Genomic DNA, 19,310 nt, shown 5'->3' on the forward strand with positions numbered 1-19,310 from the left:
CTCCCAGAAGTTACCTGCTACTCTTCCTGCTACTCCCTGTGCAACGCGCCCTACTCCTGAACCTTTAAGCTATAAATAGCTCCGGAGTGAAAAAATAATCTTCTGTAGGTTTTCTTCCAATTATCCAAGTTTCCACTGGTCTTTCCAAGTTTTAGCTGTTTTACAATGTCCAAGAAGGTTAGGATCCTGACAGCTTATGTCAAATGAATGACTCTGGGCACTTCTGCAGACGATGACTATGCAACTTCCCCTGAGACCCCTCAAAGCCGGAAAAAGGTAAAAGTCGGATCTACACGGATCTTCATGAATTCATATGATTTTTATATTGAAATGAAATCAAACCACTTTAATCCTATAGATCCTGTCTTAGACTATAGGCAGGACCACAAAAATCATGCCTCCACGAATTCGTGGTGCCTCAGCAATGCAAAAACTGCCTTCCAAAGCACGGATCCTCATGAATTCATATGATTTTTATGGTGAAATGAAATCAAACCACCATTATGTTGTAGATCCTCTCTTAGACTATAGGCAGCACCAAAAAAATCATGCCTCCACGAATTTGTGGCGCCACAGCACTGAAAAAACATGTTTCCAAACCACGGATCCTCATGGATCCTCATGATTTTTGCTTTGGGCCACCCCAAGATAACCAGCCAATCACATATCATGTCCATGGGCAGATGTTGCACCACAGAAATCGTGGATCCATGGCTTCGTGGCAGCGCCAGGGACCAAAAACTAGCTTTTGGACCACGGATCCCCATGGATCCACATGATTTTTGCCTTGGATCCCCCCAAGCCATCCATCCAGTCATATATCATGTCCATGGGCACAGTTTACACCACAGAAATCATGGATCCACGGCTTCGTGGCAGCGCCGGGACCAAAAACTTGCTTTTGGACCACGGATCCTCATGGATCCACATGATTTTTGTTTCGGATCCCCCCAAGCCCTCAATCCAATCAATTATCATGTCTATGAGCAGAGTCTGCACCACAGAAATCGTAGATCCACGGCTTCGTGGCAGCACCAGGGACGAAAAAATTGATTTTGGACCACGGATCCGCATGGATCCGCATGATTTCTGCTTTGGATCCACCCAAGCCCTCAATCCAGTCACATATCATGTCCATGGGCAGAGTCTGCACCACAGAAATCGTGGATCCACGGCTTCGTGGCAGCGCCAGGGACCAAAAACTTGCTTTTGGACCACGGATCCTCATGGATCCTCATGATTTCTGCTTTGGATCCCCCAAGCCCTCCATCCAGCCACATATCATGTCCATGAGCAGAGTCTGCACGACAGAAATCGTGGATCCACGGCTTCGTGGTAACGCCAGGGACCAAAAACTAGATTTTGGACCACGGATCCTCATGGATCCACATGATTTCTGCTTTGGATCCCCCAAGCCCTCCATCCAGCCACATATCATGTCCATGAGCAGAGTCTGCACGACAGAAATCGTGGATCCACGGCTTCGTGGTAACGCCAGGGACCAAAAACTAGATTTTGGACCACGGATCCCCATGGATCCACATGATTTTTGCTTCGGATCCCCCCAAGCCCTCAATCTGATCACATATCATGTCCATGAGCAGAGTCTGCACCACAGAAATCGTAGATCCACGGCTTTGTGGCAGCGCCAGGGACCAAAAACTTGATTTTGGACCACGAATCCTCATGGATCCGCATGATTTCTGCTTTGGATCCCCCAAGCCCTCCATCCAGTCACATATCATGTCCATGGGCAGAGTCTGCACCACAGAAATCATGGATCCACGGCTTCGTGGCAGCGCCAGGGACCAAAAACTTGCTTTTGGACCACGGATCCTCATGGATCCACATGATTTCTGCTTCGGATCCCCCCAAGCTCTCAATCCAATCACATATCATGTCTATGAGCAGAGTCTGCACCACAGAAATCATAGATCCACGGCTTCGTGGCAGCGCCAGGGCCCAAAAACTTGATTTTGGACCACGGATCCTCATGCATCCGAATGATTTCTGCTTTGGATCCTCCAAGCCCTCCATCCAGTCACATATCATGTCCATGAGCAGAGTCTGCACCACAGAAATCGTGGATCCACAGCTTCGTGGTAGCGCCAGGGATTGGATGTAGGGCTTGGAGGGATCTAAAGCAGATATCACGTGGATCCATGAGGATCCGTGGTCCAAAATCAAGTTTTTGGTCCCTGGCGCTGCCACAAAGCCGTGGATCTACGATTTCTGTGGTGCAGACTCTGCTCATGGACATGATATGTGATCGGATTGAGGGCTTGGAGGGATCCGATCCGAAACAAAAATCACGTGGATCCATGAGGATCCGTGGTTGATAACCAATTTTTGATTTCTGGCACTGCCATGAAACTGTGGATCCATGATTTCTGTGGTGGAAACTCTGCCCATGGACATGATATGTGACTGGATGTAGGACTTGGGGGGATCCGAAGCAGAAATCACGTGGAACCATGAGGATCCGTGGTCCATAAGCAAGTTTTTGGTCCCTGGCGCTGCCACGAAGCCATGGATCCATGATTTCTTTGGTGCAAACTCTGCCTATGGACAGGATATGTGATTGGATGTAGGGCTTGGTGGGATCCGAAGCAGATATCACATGGATCCATGAGGATCCGTGGTTCATAACCAAGTTTTTGATTTCTGGTGCTGCCACGAAACCAAGGATCCATGATTTCTGTGGTGGAAACTCTGCCCATGGACATGATAAGTGACTAGATGTAGGACTTGGGGAGATCCGAAGCGAAAATGATGTGGATCCATGAGATTCCGTCATCCAAAAGCAAGTTTTTGGTCCCTGGCGCTGCCACGAAGCCGTGGATCCATGATTTCTGTGGTGGAAACTCTGCCCATGGACATGATATGTGACTGGATGGAGGGCTTGGGGGGATCCAAGGCAAAGATCACGTGCATCCATGAGGATCCGTGGTTCAAAATCAAGTTTTTGGTCCCTGGATCTGCCACGAAGCCGTGGATCCACGATTTCTGTGGTGCAAACTCTGCCCATGGACATGATATGTGACTGGATGTAGGACTTGGGGAGATCCGAAGCTAAAATGATGTGGATCCGTGAGGATCCGTGGTCCAAAAGCAAGTTTTGGGTCCCTGGCGCTGCCACAAAGCCATGGATCCACAATTTCTGTGGTGGAAACTCTGCCCATGGACATGATATGTGACTGTATGGAGGGCTTGGGGGGATCCAAGGCAAAAATCACGTGGATCCGTGGTTCAAAATCAAGTTTTTGGTCCCTGTATCTGCCACGAAGCTGTGGATCCATGATTTCTGTGGTGCAAACTCTGCCCATGGACATGATATGTGATTGGATGTAGGGCTTGGGGGGATCCGAAGCAGAAATCATGTGGATCCATGAGGATCCATGGTCCAAAATCAAGTTTTTGGTCCCTGGCGCTGCCACAAAGCCGTGGATCTACAATTTCTGTGGTGCAGACTCTGCTCATGGACATGATATGTGATCAGATTGAGAGCTTGGGGGGATCCGAGGCAAAAATCATGTGGATCCATGAGGATCCGTGGTCCAAAATCAAGTTTTTGGTCCCTGGCGCTACCACGAAGCTGTGGATCCACGATTTCTATGGTGCAGACTCTGCTCATGGACATGATATGTGACTGGATGGAGGGCTTGGAGGATCCAAAGCAGAAATCATGCGGATGCATGAGGATCCGTGGTCCAAAATCAAGTTTTTGGGCCCTGGCGCTGCCACGAAGCCGTGGATCTATGATTTCTGTGGTGCAGACTCTGCTCATGGACATGATATGTGATTGGATTGAGGGCTTGGGGGGATCCGAAGCAGAAATCATGTGGATCCATGAGGATCCGTGGTCCAAAATCTAGTTTTTGGTCCCTGGCGCTACCACGAACCTGTGGATCCACGATTTCTGTCGTGCAGACTCTGCTCATGGACATGATATGTGACTGGATGGAGGGCTTGGGGGATCCAAAGCAGAAATCATGCGGATCCATGAGGATCCGTGGTCCAAAAATCAAGTTTTTGGTCCCTGGCACTGCCACGAAGCCGTGGATCTACGATTTCTGTGGTGCAGACTCTGCCCATGGACATGATATGAGACTGTATGGAGGGCTTGGTCCCTGTATCTGCCACGAAGCTGTGGATCCATGATTTCTGTGGTGCAAACTCTGCCCATGGACATGATATGTGATTGGATGTAGGGCTTGGGGGGATCCGAAGCAGAAATCATGTGGATCCATGAGGATCCGTGGTCCAAAAGCAAATTTTTGGTCCCTGATGCTGCCACGAAGCCGTGGATCCACGATTTCTGTGGTGGAAATTCTTCCCATGGACATGATATGTGACTGGATGGAAGGCTTGGGGGGATCCAAGGCAAAAATCACATGGATCCATGAGGATCCGTGATCCAAAATCAAGTTTTTAGTCCCTGGCGCTGCCACGAAGCCGTGGATCCACGATTTCTGTGGTGCAACATCTGCCCATGGACATGATATGTGATTGGCTGGTTATCTTGAGGTGGCCCAAAGCAAAAATCATGAGGATCCATGAGGATCCGTAGTTTGGAAACATGTTTTTGCACTGCTGAGGCGCCACGAATTCGTGGAGGCATGATTTTTCTGGTGCTGCCTATAGTCTTAGAGAGGATCTACAACATGATGGTGGTTTGATTTCATTTCACCCAAAAAATCATATGAATTCATGAGGATCCGTGCTTTGGAACCCAGTTTTTGCACTGCTGAGGCTCCACGAATTCGTGGAGGCATGATTTTTGTCGTCCTGCCTATAGTCTAAGACAGGATCTATAGAATTACAGTGGTTTGATTTCATTTCAATGTAAAAATCATATGAATTCATGAAGATCCGTGTAGATCCGACTTTTACCCAGACCCCTCAAAGCCTCAAAAGAGTCCCCTCCGGGGCTCTCTTTAAGCCAAGGTAAATCTCATTAAAGTTTTCCGTGCATGTCTTGGACTAATCTCTAACTGAGAAAAGTAGGCAGTAGGCATTAATTTGCCCTCCACTACCCCGAACAGAAGTTCCAGCCAGCTCCCGTTATGAGAGATAGCTCAGCTCGACATTTTCCTCCCCCAGAAGTCGAGGCCTGGACGGCTTTGGACCGGAGGCCTGGTGGGTGTTGTCGAGTGGAAGAACCGAAGGTCCCGCCTGGCCCTACTCACCTCGCCCATTGGCCTGGATGAACCGGACCGTCTCGCCTGGCTGCTGATATTGGTGGATGCTGGCCGTGAAGTTGGGGGTGTCCGCCAGCTCCTCCTCCAAGCCCCACAAGGAGGGATCGGAATCTGGCCAGTAATCTCTCTCGAAACTGAAGACAAAGGCGGCCCGGGAGGTCCAGTTGAAGTGCCCCAGCAGCTGGGCCAGGAAGGCGCTGAGGTTGGGCCCCGTCGGGCCGCCGTACACCGTCCCCGGATAATTGCTTGCCCTCCCGTAGACGCCGGCTCTAAGGAGCAGCTGGTGCCACCGCGGGATAAAGAGCGGCAGGGGCAAGTATGCTACGGGGCAGCCCATTCCAAGCACCACGTGGGAGAAGTGGAGCCGGCTCAGAGTATTGAGCCCTACCCTAGGGGAAATTCTGAATTTGCAGTTGCCGCTCTCGTCCTGGTCCTCATTGTTGAAGAAGGTGACGCGGACGGCGAGGCTCTGCTGCGGCTCCAGCGCCTCCAGGGCCAGGCTCAGGGCGGGTTGGACGCGCGGCCGGGCCCAGGGGTAGCGCAGGTTGCGCCCCGGCAGCAGCACCCCCAAAGTCACCTGCACCGAGCGGGCGGCGCCGGCGGCCAAGGGCTGGGGAGCAGAGGAGGCCCCCCGGAGCAGGGCCACCAGCAGGGCCCCGAGGAGCAGCGGCGGCGGAGCGGCCATGGATGGGGCGGGCGAAGAGCTCTCAGCGGGGAAGCCACAGAGAGCCCGTCTGTGGGGCGGCGCGTTGCGCTTCCTCGGAAAAGGCTCCTCTTCCGCAGCCCCCTCTCTTGACGCCTGGGCGGAGGCGGGGCGAGGTTGGGGGCGGCCGCCCTCTGGCTCTGGGTGCCGGGTGGCTGTGCCAGGCAGGAGACAGAGCTGAAGGCCCAGCAGCGCTCTGCCGAGGCCCCCTTCTCCTATGGTCTGCCGAAGATTGCCAGGGGGTCCCCCCGAGTTCCTGGGATTGCCACAAAGGAGCAACTCGAAATCCACCACCATTGGAAGGCTCTTCCAGATGCCCCCATCCCGACAGGAAAGATGCATTAAGCCCCCCCCCCCCATATATCCTCAAATCATCCACCACAACCATTGGCGGGAGACTGGATCTCCATCCCCCTCGCCCCCCCCCCAAAAAACACCTTGCTTTAGCAGGTTTGGAGAGGTGAAGCAGACTCCATGGCAAAGGATTTCCCCACCCCAAAACAAGTGCATGCCTCCCCCACTGCAGTGGGGTTTCCAGCAGGAATTAATAAAGAAGTTCAAGGGAATAAACTTGGAGAAGTCTTGTGGCCCCAATGTCATATACCAGGGGTGGCCAAACTTGGTTAATGTAAGAGCCGCATAGAATAAACGCCAGATGTCTGAGAGACGCAAGACATGAACATCAGATGTTTAAGAGCCAAAAGGAAAGGAAGCAAGAGAAGGAAGGAGGAAAGCAAATAGATGGGGTGGGAGAGGTAGAAAGAAAGCAACTCTAACTTTAAATGCATTCTCCAAGCTGCCAGCTTGTTTGGCTTGGACAAGCAATTTAAAGAGACAAATGCCTTCTCCAAGCTGGCCAACAGGGCAGTGGGGGCTTCAAGAGCAACACGATATTTGTGAAAGAGTCACGTGTGGCTCCCCTCCCGAGCCTCAGTTTGGCCACCCCTGTCATATACTCAAGAGCTCTTGGGGAACTCAAAACTGAGATCATTGATCTCCGAACTCAAATATGTAACCTGTCCCTAAATTCAGCTGCTGCGCCCAGAGACTGGAAAGCAGCAGAAGTTCCCTGAGTTTTGAGAAGAGTTCCAAGGGGAACCAGGAAATGACAGGCCACTTAGCCTAAGGGAAGCCACGCCTCACTGATCCACTGAAGGTCTTTGAGAAAGTGAACAAGCATGAGGACAATGGTGAGCCAGTATATTTTGAAAGGGTGCTTCACAAAAGACTCCTGATCAAACATAGCAGTCACGGGATTAAAAATTGTTTAAACGACAAGAAGCAAGGAGTAGGAATAAACAGACCATTCCCCCAGTGGAGTGGAATAAGCACTTCAGGGTCCTACAAGGATTGGCATTACATTGCATTAAGTGGTATTACTTCTGGAGAGTTATCAAAAATTCTTCCATTCTGTTTGGCTTCCTGTTGTACAATATCTTGCAGAGAATGAGATTATATTGAGTAATTCTTAGCATCGCCACTTATTATATTTTAAACATTTAAACATGTCCTGAGATTGTTTAAAGATGACAAGTATCCTTGCTGGTATGTGAAGAAATATGTATTTTGTTATTCTGCTTTTTACTCTTACATTGTAAATGTTGATCTATTTCATTTTTGCATTGCTGTCTTTTAAAAGAAATGTTGTGAAAGCAACGTCACCCCAGAGTCAGAAACGACTGGTGCTCGCACAGGGCACCTTTCCTTTACCGTTATTTTAAAAGAAAATAATAATAAAAGGATACAACTGAAGTTTGCAGATGATGCCAAATTCTTCAGGGTGATGAAAAGCAAGGATGACTGTGAAGAGCTCCAGGAGGATTTCCACACATTGAGGGAGTGGGCAAGAAGGTGGCAAGTGAAGCTCAGTCTTGGTAAGCAAAGGGTGATGTACACTGGAACAAAAAAATAGCTTCAAGTGTAGACTACAGGAGTCTGAGCTTGCTGACACTGAGAGGAACTATTACAGTGGCGGCTCTAGGATTCCGGCCTTGCCCCGCCACCACCCTGGTGAAGGTGAGCACACCCGCAGCACGGCACAACCCCTGCAACGCAGAACACATGCACCCAGCTGCCATCACCCCAGCTTCCGCATCTGATGCACAGACACAGGAGCCAGGCATATGCTCTGAGAATGAATGAGCCTCACCGTTGAAGCGAGGGTGGGTGAGAGGGCCCAAACTGGTGACCCCCTGGGCCATGCCCCAGGCAGTCATCTAGGGCTGCCTAGTGGATAGGCCGCCCCTGGGAAGGAAGATCTTGGGGTTGAAGTACTTCGCTCGATGGAAGCGCCCCCCCCCCTTCAGTGGGCTGCAGTGGTGGAAAAGGAAAACGCTTTAAAAGGACGTTGCAGAGCTGGAAAAATGCACAGAAGAGGGCAACTAAAATGATTAGGGGGCTGGAGCACCTCCCCATGAGGAAAGGCTGAAGAGTCTGGGGGTTTTCATTTTAGTAAAGATATGACTAAGGAAATACTAGAACTGGAGGGCATCCAATGAAGCCAGTGGGCAGTAGATTCAGGACAGACAGCAGGAAATACTTCTTTATACAGCTAGTTATTAAAATGTGGAATTCACCACCAGAGGATGTAGTGATGGCTACAGGCATAGGTGATTCAAAAGGAGGATTAGACAGATTCATGGAGGAGAGGTCTATCAGTGGCTTCTAGCCATGGTGGATAAAGAGAGTCTCCACGTTCAGAGGCAGTAAACCTCTGATATCACAGCTAAGGATCAATGTAAGAAGAGCCCTGCTGGATCAGACCAGTGGTCCATCTAGTCCCGCATCTGTTCTTTCTTTTATCACAGTCATTTGACCAACCGTAGAACCCATTTATACTTAAAAATTCAAGGCAGATAAAAACAATTTAAAATGGAATTTTAACTGCAGTACAGTTTCTGAGAACTCGTTATCACCAAAAAGAATCTAGTTATTTGATGAGTAATCTTGGCTTTCTTATCGCTTAGAAGATAATGAAGTCTAATTTTTTCAGTGAAATGTTAATTTTTTTTAAAAAAAATCAAACTTTTCCAGTTAGATGAGAGATTTTGTCTAACAACGGGGTAGTGATCTCATCACGTGCTTCCTCAAAGTGTGGGCAGCTAAAAAACAGGTGCTCTAATGGTTTCAGCCTCTCTTAGCAGACAGGAGCAGAACTTCGTTATATCCGCCTTCCAGTACTGCAGAAGGGAGAGCTGGGCACCTTGCCGAGGTGAATGACTTTCTGAATCAATTTATTTCTAAACATGTTAGATAAGCTGCCGGCTTCACAATATTTTGGAAGTTTGACCACACATGCCCATTTTGTAGACCAGCAATTTCAGTTTGGCATTCTGGGTTCTCAGTCCTCTGTTCAACTAATCTCTTTGCGTGATCGTAGCCACAGTAAAGTAACAAAAGAGGGGAGCACAGTAAAATATCTCAAACACAAAAAACCCGAACAACTGTGTTCAATGACGCTATAAAAATATAATGTGCAAAAATTATATTCAACAAATACCGGCACAATCCTTATTATACAAATTCTATATGTAATAAAGTCCTTCCAGCCAAAGAATCTCTTAACTCCAGCAGTCTCGTAATATTGTCTTCAGATGAATATATTCTTGAAAAGTAGCCTCAAAAAAAGTTATAATTCCCACTATGGATTTGAAAGCGCTTCAGTCCATGATCCTTCCAGAAAAAAATTCTATAGAGACACAAACGAAAACATAACAAAGTACCATACATAAAGAGAGCTACAAAAGACATCATAAAATCATTACACCACACACACACACTCACCGATTTCACATACTCATTCCAAACACTTTCAAAAACAAGTTTGTGTACAGCTTCCTTTCAGGGTCCCGATTAATGATGTTACACAGCTTAACAGTTTCACGTGATTTAGAATTCAGGTCTTGATGCTAACATCCATTTGCTATATTATATATAGGACCCTCCCAAGATAATAAATGGCTCTTAATTATGGATACCAGAACTGACTACATACATTAAAGAGACAGAGCACATTTTCACTGTAACTCTAAAGGTAAAGGTAAACCCCTGTGCAAGCACCAGTTGTTTCTAGCTCTGGGGTGACATTGCCTACCAAAAATCTAAATTCATCATATTTCTGGTTTGTTTCTACAAAATGACTGGTTAACAGGGCTTGTAAAAGTTTATAATTAATTCTTGATTTTTGCTCAGCCATACAAATTCTAATACTCTGCATACTGGAACCCACAAAAGCTCAAAAAACATTTACATTTCACAAAATATATACATTTCTTGGTTTTGCAGTCTGCATAGTGTCTCAATTCTATTTTTTCTACCATTAATTTCAATAAAATTTGTCTCCCTTGCTAATACTACAAGAATAACACGGTGCCCTCTGGTGGTTATATTATTACATCTCAGAGGAAGTTCTGCTTTTGTTAAAATATTTCCTAAACACAGTTTTTTTATAAATCCAATCCTGGGTGGTTCCGTACATCCGGGTAAGTGACTAATTATGTTCAAGTGTTCCAGCTGTTAGCATCAAGAGGGATAAGACCCAAATTCTGAATCATGGGAAGCTGTTAAACTGTGTAACATTGTTAATCAGGACCCCGAAAGGCAGCTATACACAAACTTGTTTTTGAAAGTGTTTGGGATTAGTATATGAAGCAGGTGAGCATGTGTGTGATGTAATGGTTTTATAATGTCTTTTGTAGCTCTCTTTATGTATGGTACTCTGTTATGTTCTTGTTTGTGCCTCTATAGAATTTTTTCTGGAAGGAAATATACCTTTTCTGAGGAAGGATCACGGTCTGAAACACACTTTAAAATCCGGAAACTGTATAGTGGGAAATTATAACTTTTTTTGAAGCTCCTTTTCAAGAATATATTCATCAGAAGACAACAGTGGACAATTCTAAAAGACTGCTTGAGTTAAGAGATTGATTGGTTGGAAGAACTTCATTACATATAGAATTTGTTTAATAAGGATTGTGCCAGTACTTGTTGAATATGATTTTTGTACATTATATTTTTGCAGCATCAATGAACACAGTTGTTTTGGTTTTTTGTATTTGATCGTAGCCACAGGACAGGAAAAAAAAAGGAGACAAGCCAGTCCTGACAAAATAGCTCTGGACAGACTGAAGCCAATTAGATTGAAAGTTGTCTCTGATTATAAATGGGAATAAACCAGAGCAGGACCTAAAGTGAGAATGTCCTCTAACAGCATGTGTTTCTGCATCTGGACCACCTGAATATCCAATCTTATCAAAATATTTCTAATGTTCTTCGTAGTCATACATATGGTAAATCTGCACATCCTGGGAACTCCTTTACAAGAAACCAATATTTGTGAATGATCTTTCTAACAGAATCCAACATCAGATTGTAATTCAAAGCAAAAACTAATCTATTATTCTGTGTTTGCATTTTATCCTTGAGTAGAATCTTCCTATCAGACGATCTTGCCTGTTGAAGGGCTCCTTTGGCAACTTTGAATGAATAGCCCCTGTGATAAAACTGGCCTGACATTGCTTACATTTCAAAATGTTCCTCATAAACAGAATTCCTCTGGACCATTAAGAACTGCCTGTGTGGCAGATTCTAGCAGAAATGTCTAGGATGATAACAATCAAACCTAAAATAAGGATTTTGATCTGTCTTCACATATGGTTTCACCACCACAGTATGCTCCAGGGTCCAAAAACCTTTGGATGAATTAATATTGCCCCTTTTCAGGAAAAACTATAACATCACGGACCTCATGTGCAACAAAAGAATCATTTCTTTGATAAAATGCACATGTTCCTAGCTGTATGTGGGGTCATCTATGAGAGCAGTCAGAGTAAGAATTGGGGAACACGGATCAAGACTTAGGACTCAAAATCAGGATGCTCCTCTTGCACAACATTTCCAAATGGCTAAAAATTCTCCAAATTATTTTACCTCCCTAAGACTGGAGAAATTTGAACCACATCCATATGCAGAGGTTGATACACAAAGACTTTTATTACATAGAGAGTGTTACTGAATACATCCTGGTCAAACTCTGTCCCCACAGGGGCTTAACCACAACATGGAATTATCCTCTTATTTGTAAAAAAAGCAATAAATGTGAATTTCCCTCTACATTCCTATGTGGAGATACGCAGCTATGCTTAATCAAAGAGTCTCTTTGTGTATAATATTGTGATTATACCTAGTAGCTACTAGGAGAAGCATTGCTAGACATGGAAATCTGTAAACATAGGTCGACTTTACTTTATGGACTGGTGCTTCCCAGATAATTATTGCATTGGTCTCGGGGTAAGTGTTATTGATATACAGACATTACTGAAACATGTTTTAAAATGTATGACTATGGCGATGGTGTATACTTGTATTAAAACAGCACGTTAAGCCCTTAGCTGAAGAAGGTTTTCAGATCGAAACCGGTTCTGTTTCACTGCTGCATTTTCCATTCTGCTGCCGGGTCTTTGCCGCATCCCTGCACAATGACAGGACACCTTCTGTGAAAGGTTGTAACATCATATATGGACTCGGTTTTCAATTTTGTGGACAGGTATAAGGATTATTTTTAAGCTAGCCCAAAGACTTTACAACCAAATAATTCTGTTTTAATTGAAATGGTTGTTTGTTAATGTAGTTCATAAACATGTAGAAGTGACTTCGAAATTTAAAGTGCCATGCACTTTTTCTCTTATATATTATTATAGAACATAACTGTGGATTCCTCCTTACTGATAATTACTGTAGACCTGGAGATAATGGCACAAGGCCTCCTCAGATACCTTCTCTGAAAACCAAGGAAGCTCAACGTCCAGCACTAATGTTCTTGAACTGCCTGACTTGGGGTAAAAAGGAGTGAAGGACCCAGCTGGAGCCAAGCAATGACAAGGCAGTTTTGGGCTGCTTTTACCCTAGAGGACTTCACCCCTCAAACCTCTGAAGAATTCCATCATGCCCTCAGCATACAAGTTCCCACAGCACGATCTCCTGTAGAGTAATTTCCAAAACAGTAGACACCTCCCTCTGTGCAGGGCTGGGGGGCAGACACTCACCTTGCAGGTCAACTGCTGTCCATCACGCTGGTGTCCACCTTCTTGGTAGGGGGCATGTCAGGGAATACAGGAAGAGAAAAAAAGGGTGAGGAGGACATCTGGGGGGGACTCTGAATGGGAGTGCTTAATCAGGAATAGGAGGTCTCAGGGGGGCCATGGAGGCACTCCCTGTCCTGAGAGAAAAGGAAGAGGAAGGCCAATGAGAAAATGAACAAAAGGAGACCCCAGAGGATGTTGCCATTGTGAACAGGAGACTCAGTGGTGTAAAGAGCCCGGCTTCCCTTCCTCTCCCTTCTCCTCCAGAAGTTGGCCAGGCCAGAATCCCTGGTTTTCATCACAAAGTGGCTGACCTGTCCATCATGCAGTTGGATGGCCTCCCCTTTTAGCTCCAGTGGAGGCCCTGAGTTAGCGGACTGGAGAGAGTGGAAAGCAGGAGAGGATATACCCCCTCCTCCTCTTAGTGGGTGATCCCTGCATGGAGTCCCTGCTCCTGCATCTTATTCTGCGCCAGACTGGGACACTCCTCACCAGTCTGCTTCCCCTCACAGGCTCTGAGGAAATACTCTTCCCACCCTACTGACAATCTCTCACCTTGACAACATCAGCAGTGGTGGGTGAGCAGTGGGTTGTCCAGTCTCAGTCAATGCTCTTGTTCGTCATCATACCCGGGGAAGAGGAGGAGTCGAGCATATTGGCCATGCAGCACTGTCCCTGGTGGAAACAGACCCATCCCCAAGGAAAGGAGCATTCTGGGAAATCATCCTTAGCTCCCATCCAGAGATGGTGGCTCACGCCACACTGCCCCCAGCCCCCCTCTGGTGATCTGCAAATCCCACCACCACCAGCAGACTGTATTCACACAGCAGCTCCTGGTGTGAATGCCAGGTTCTTACAGCCATCTCCTTCCTTACCTGTAAGCTGCAATGTAGGCAGGATTCAATCATGATGCAGATGCCAGGGGTCCTGATGTCCTTCCAGCTCATGAAGTGTAGGGTGGGCCATCCCTCCTCACTGCTGGGATAAACACAGTCTCTCCACCCCAAGTTACAACTTGTCCAGGGTTGAGCCCCAACACTGAAATCAGGTTCTCCAGCTCAGACTTGGAACATCTGGTCTCTGCTTCAGAGCCATGTTGGGTGGGGGATGGATAAGGGGTACGTGAGGTTTCAAGGAGGGAGATTTCTACCAAGAACTCTGAGCTCCAAAGAGAAAAAGCAGGTTACAAACTTAGCATTGACTATGGATCTCCTCCAGCCACCCGACACAAACATCTCCACACCAGCTAAGAGGCTGGCTTTCCATCTCTTGTGATAGCCCATTGGACGCAGCAGAGAAATTTTTATGTGGGGTGAATCAGAGTTCTCATTCCCACCCCAGATGGGAAGCTTCCACACTGCACCCCAGAGGTTTGATTTCAGCTGCAGGCCCCTCGGATGTAACAGAGACATTTCCTCTGGAGATAGTCTGCTCCCCTCTTCTGGGACAGGAAACTTCTCCACTCACTTACCAGAGTCACAATGCAGCCAGGAGACATCAGAGAGTGACCCACCGAGCTCCAGCGATCATGGCTCGCCAAACTCTTCGAGTTGCACCAATTTAGGAGTTGGTTCCCTGGATGCTCTCAAGTGAAATTGTCCCTCCCCATCCCAGGGCTAGGGATGAAGAGATTAAGCAGGGGAAGAGACCAGGTAGGTTCCGCAGCTGCTGATTACTCCTGTCAAGCTGCTTTTGCATTTGCCCAGACGTTGAAACGGAGGCTTCTCCAGATAAATCACATGCAGATGATTCTTCAACTCCCTTAATGAGAGGCAAAGTTGTACATGCACAAAAATCTCCATGATAACATATGCTTAAATGAACACAAACTGTTTAGACTTTTTTTTTAAAAAAAAAAACAGCATTTAGTTATAATGACTAACTGACCGACCAATTTCCTCTGTGTTCATTTTTAAGAGCAGCTGTTGAGCAGCCAGCAGAAAAAGCAGATCTTTCGGGGGGAGGCAGGACTCCCATCAGCAGGGCTTTTCTTGCAGCAAGAACTCCTTTGAATATTAGGCCACCTCCCCCCCACCCCGATGTAGCCAATCCTGCAAGAGCTTACAGTTAGGCCCTGTACTAAGAGCCCTGTAAGCTCTTGGAGGATTGGCTACAGCAGGGGTGTGTGGCCTAAGATGCAAAGGAGATCCTGCTACAAAAAAGCCCCGCCCATCAAGATGTGTGAAATGTTGCCATTTGCCCTGTGCTGTTTGAATATGCAAAAACTTGCCTGGCCAGTAGTCTTGAGATGCTCCTGAATGGCTGAACTGCCCGGCACTAAATCAACTCCCTTCTTCAACAAGCAAGCAGAGGGTGAGCTGAACTGGTGAGAAGGGATGTGCATTCAGTATTTCCAAGCTGAATTAATACCTGAATCATGCCTTTTCAGCCTGTTTCAGGCATCTCCAAGGGAAGGAGGATCCTATGTGGACATCCAGCCCCCAACCTCCACCCAGAGATGGAGGCCCCTGCCCACATGGACCCCTTGCTAATCCTCCCCCCACAATGTGCAATCAGATGTCAGCTGCTTGTATAGAAGGGCTTGGCAAGCTCCCATGCATCAGCCCCTTCCCAGCCCTGGAAGAACCCCTTCCTCACCTCTAAGCTGCCATGAGGGGCAGCATCCATTCGGAGTTGATGCAGGCCCTGCTGAACCAGGCAATGGGATATCTGGCATTTGGAGCCAGGCAGGAGTTCGTCAGTTCTGCTGAAGCAGGCCCACAGCTGGCCCCACAACGAGACTTGGATGAAGCGTCCGACAGGAACATTAACCCCCAAGATGATCTGGGATGCTGTCGTGGGGTCCTCCCCCCTGTGTATCCATGGCTCACCAGACAGGTTTGTGTTTTCTGGGGGTGCTGGGAGAAGTTTATCTTCCTATGTGTGTATGTGCAGGGAGCGGGGGGGGGGGGGAACCCACTATATACAAAACCCCCATCTCAACCTTCTGATCTCCCCCTGCCCAAGCCACCCAGGAGACTTCTCCATTCCACCTCGGCTTTTATTTGCAAGCCACTAGAATGCAACCCAAATGTCTCCTGTGGGGAGAGTCAGAATGAGTGAGGGAGGCCATGGATTTTGAGGTGAGCAGGTCTCAGAGGAAGAAATCACATTCAGCAGTCACGATTGCTCCTGAACTGAGCCTCAGATCTGTTCACCTTCCTACTGTGTGCCTGGAGCAGTGGCTGAACAGCTTCGCAGCTGCAGACTAGCGGTGGCGCTTCCGTTTCATTCCCTTCTCCCTTTCAAGACACTTTTTGCTCCTCCAGAGAATTAAATGACACGGAGTGGGGACAACAACTCCCATAAGGCTGAGACAGCAAACGAATGTGCAAAGGTTTTTGATAATAAAGTCAAATGGGATGAACACCAAACAGAAAGACCTTTACCAAAGTCTACATTTATAGTCATGGTTTGACCAATTAATTTGCTCAACGTTTATTTGTATGGCCAGCTGCTTAGTAGTGAGCAGAGGCTAACACGTATGTCAGGAGGATGCAGGACTCCCATTGGGATGTGTGAAATACCGCAGACTGCATTATACTGCTTGAATATTCAAAAACTTACCTGGTACAGAGGCCCGAGATGCTCTGGAACGGCCAAACTGACTGGCAATAACTGTTCCCTACTCCACTCAGCAACTAAGTCATAAGATGAACATGAGAGTGTTGGAACATCCCTACTTAGGGGTGACCGACCCATCAGACAGGAATCCCCACTTCAAGCTGCATAGTGTGGGTGGAAGGGTGCACTGGGGATGGCATAATGAATGCATGACTCAAAGCGGAGTAAATGACCCAGGCGTCACTTGCAGTTCTGGATTGGCCCAGTGTCTTGCTCTGAAGACAAAGGTGTCCAACCGCCTAAGTGGCAGAAAGGACTCATTCAGAAACCACCAAAAAGCAACTCATAGGTGAGGACGGAGAAAGGGGCACAGGTTGTGGTACTTCGGTTTCATTTCCTTCTCCCATTCAAGCTGCTTTTGCACCTGTGCAGCAGGAGAAACTGAGGCTCCTCCAGATGACATGGAGGACGGACTAAAATCTCATGATGCATGTGTGAAAACCCTCAAGGGCAAAGAATGAAAGGAGCACCAAATGGTAAGACATTAGAAAACAACAACAATTAATTATTACTATCGGACTGATTGATTTGCTCTCTGTGTTTTAGGAATGTTGCCATGCAGTGAGCAGAGACGGCGGGTCCATATGAGAGGAGGAAACCAGGACTCACATTAGAATCTGTGGGAACACCTACCTGTGAAATAATGCCAGTGGCACTGTATAGAAATAAATCCCTCAGAGTATCCACAGAGGGATTACAACTTAACCCAATGAAAAGATTCAGAGGCTTGTGAACAGCCAAACCGCTTGGTGATGAACCAGCTCTGTGCTCCCAACCAGAGAGCAGAACGTGAGGCAAAATGGCAGGTGTTTGAACATTCCTACTTAGGGTTGTCCTGCCTGGCAGATGGATCACCACTGGAGGTGGCAGAGGGGATGAAAGGGCTTAGGGATGGCCAATGCAGACAGGCCAGTGAGATCAAGTCCCTCTGATCCTTGGACACACTCACTCTTACCACAGGAGGGGTCATCCATGTCGAAGACACAGGGTGGATGGTCGAGAGGAGGGCCCCCCTTCTTCCAATGGATGGGCCCAGTCCAGTTGATCCACTTCTCTGATCCCATGTAATGACCCACCACCTGTGGGAAGAAGGGGCAGGATTCAGACCACAGACCCAAGAGGCACCTTCCTCCATGTCTCCTGGAAATTCCCAGAATCCCATTCATACAGAGAGGCCTGGAGGCCCAGGTATTTCACCTCCCACCACCCTCAGGTCCTTAATTGGCACTAAAGGATCGTCAATGCCTTTTTGGGTCATACCAGCCCATTCAGAGACCCAGGGGGGCTATTTGGGGACCCTCCTCCCCTAGCATTGCTGACACCTTCCTCCCCCCATACACACACCTGGTATTCTCCAGTCTCCACATCCTTCATGGCCCACAGGTCAAAATCCATCTCTCGGTCATATTTGCTGTTGAGGCTCACCATCCCAGTGACACCTGGAGGGGTGGAGGCAGGGAGGGAGATGTATATCCTTTCTATGTGGCCATCAGCATCAGTTGTCACTCATGAACCATGGCTGAGTTTGCCTCTTGGACAAGCTCTGGGGCAGCTCCCCTCTAAAGTCAGCCCCCTCTGCTGCCCCTCTTCAGCTTCCTCATGGCTCATTCTACCTCAGCCCAGGGCATCCAGTTGGTGCCTTCCCACAAGCCCCTGCTCCAGCTCAGCAAGCTCCCCACCCTCCACCCCCTGCCACTCTTTTCCCTCTGCCAAACATGCAATACCCTGGATTTTCAAGCCCCTCATCTTTTTCCGGATGGGTCTGGTGTTCCGCTTGGTTCCACCTTCCTGCAGCGTCTCATTCAGGGCCCTGAGATACAGCAGCAGCACGTCGTGGAAGCAGCTGGCCACCAGCATCCCCTGCCACAGGGGGACAGAGAGAGGGAGAGAAACATTGTAGAACTATCCTGTTCCCCTTGCTCTGCTGGGATCCACTGCCTTGGACCTGGACAATCTAGGGCACGGCTCTGCTAGTGGAGTAATTAACAGCGCCATGGGCGGCCCCTGATGGTCAAGCTCAAATGCCCAGGGTCCAGAGGGGCCCTGAATGGCTCCAGACCAGCAGCTACTCCTTGACTGGGACTGGGGTCTGATGCTGGGAATCAACTGGTGTCTCTTTGCCTGTGCAGGTCTGGTGACCGCCATGCCACAGGCAAGGTTCGATCTTGCAGCCCACCTGAGAAACAAGGGCTGGGATTCAACCTCCTTCAGCCATTATATGGAGGAGACTCCTGGACCACAACATCCAGCTGGGTGACAGATCAAGGGGGGAAGACCAGTCCAGACCTGGGTGACAGGAGACAAGCCTTGAAGCACACAAGGAAGGTAGAACATGGGGGCAGTGAATGCTGGGTGTGGTGAGTGAATGTGAGGAAATCAGGGGGAGGAAGTAGTCACCCACAAGGCTGAAACACACAGCACAGGGAGCACAACTGGACACACTCAGAACAGTAACCAAGAAAGCCAGGTGGGAACAAGCAACGACGGTTGTCCAGAATAGAGAACTACCAAGAAGGCCGCTGCAAACTCCATGACTGAGGGTTAATTTTGACCTGGATTATCAAGCCAACCCTCCTGACCCACCTGCAAAGCAAACCCACAACTGTCTTCTTCAACCCCAAACCCAGGGAGTCTCCTGGGTCATTTCTTTGTGATGATAAGAGATTCACAAGGCCAGGGTGAAAAGTGATTTTGGCCCTCGAA

The 19,310-nt window shown here is 47.9% G+C and overlaps 1 protein-coding gene across 1 annotated transcript; it reads right to left on the reverse strand.

Moving 5' to 3' along the window:
* Window positions 1-17,332: 17,332 nt before the first annotated feature.
* Window positions 17,333-18,055, reverse strand: LOC132569913 (atrial natriuretic peptide receptor 2-like). The gene is made up of 2 exons (XM_060236346.1): window positions 17,952-18,055; window positions 17,333-17,686 (listed from the first exon to the last, which is right to left on the reverse strand). Exons 1-2 carry the CDS (start codon window positions 18,033-18,035, stop codon window positions 17,459-17,461), a joined length of 312 nt encoding a protein of 103 aa, XP_060092329.1. The 5' UTR covers window positions 18,036-18,055; the 3' UTR covers window positions 17,333-17,458.
* Window positions 18,056-19,310: the final 1,255 nt, after the last annotated feature.

Source organism: Heteronotia binoei, chromosome 4 (assembly GCF_032191835.1).
Source record: "Heteronotia binoei isolate CCM8104 ecotype False Entrance Well chromosome 4, APGP_CSIRO_Hbin_v1, whole genome shotgun sequence".
NCBI classification, from domain to species: domain Eukaryota; kingdom Metazoa; phylum Chordata; class Lepidosauria; order Squamata; family Gekkonidae; genus Heteronotia; species Heteronotia binoei.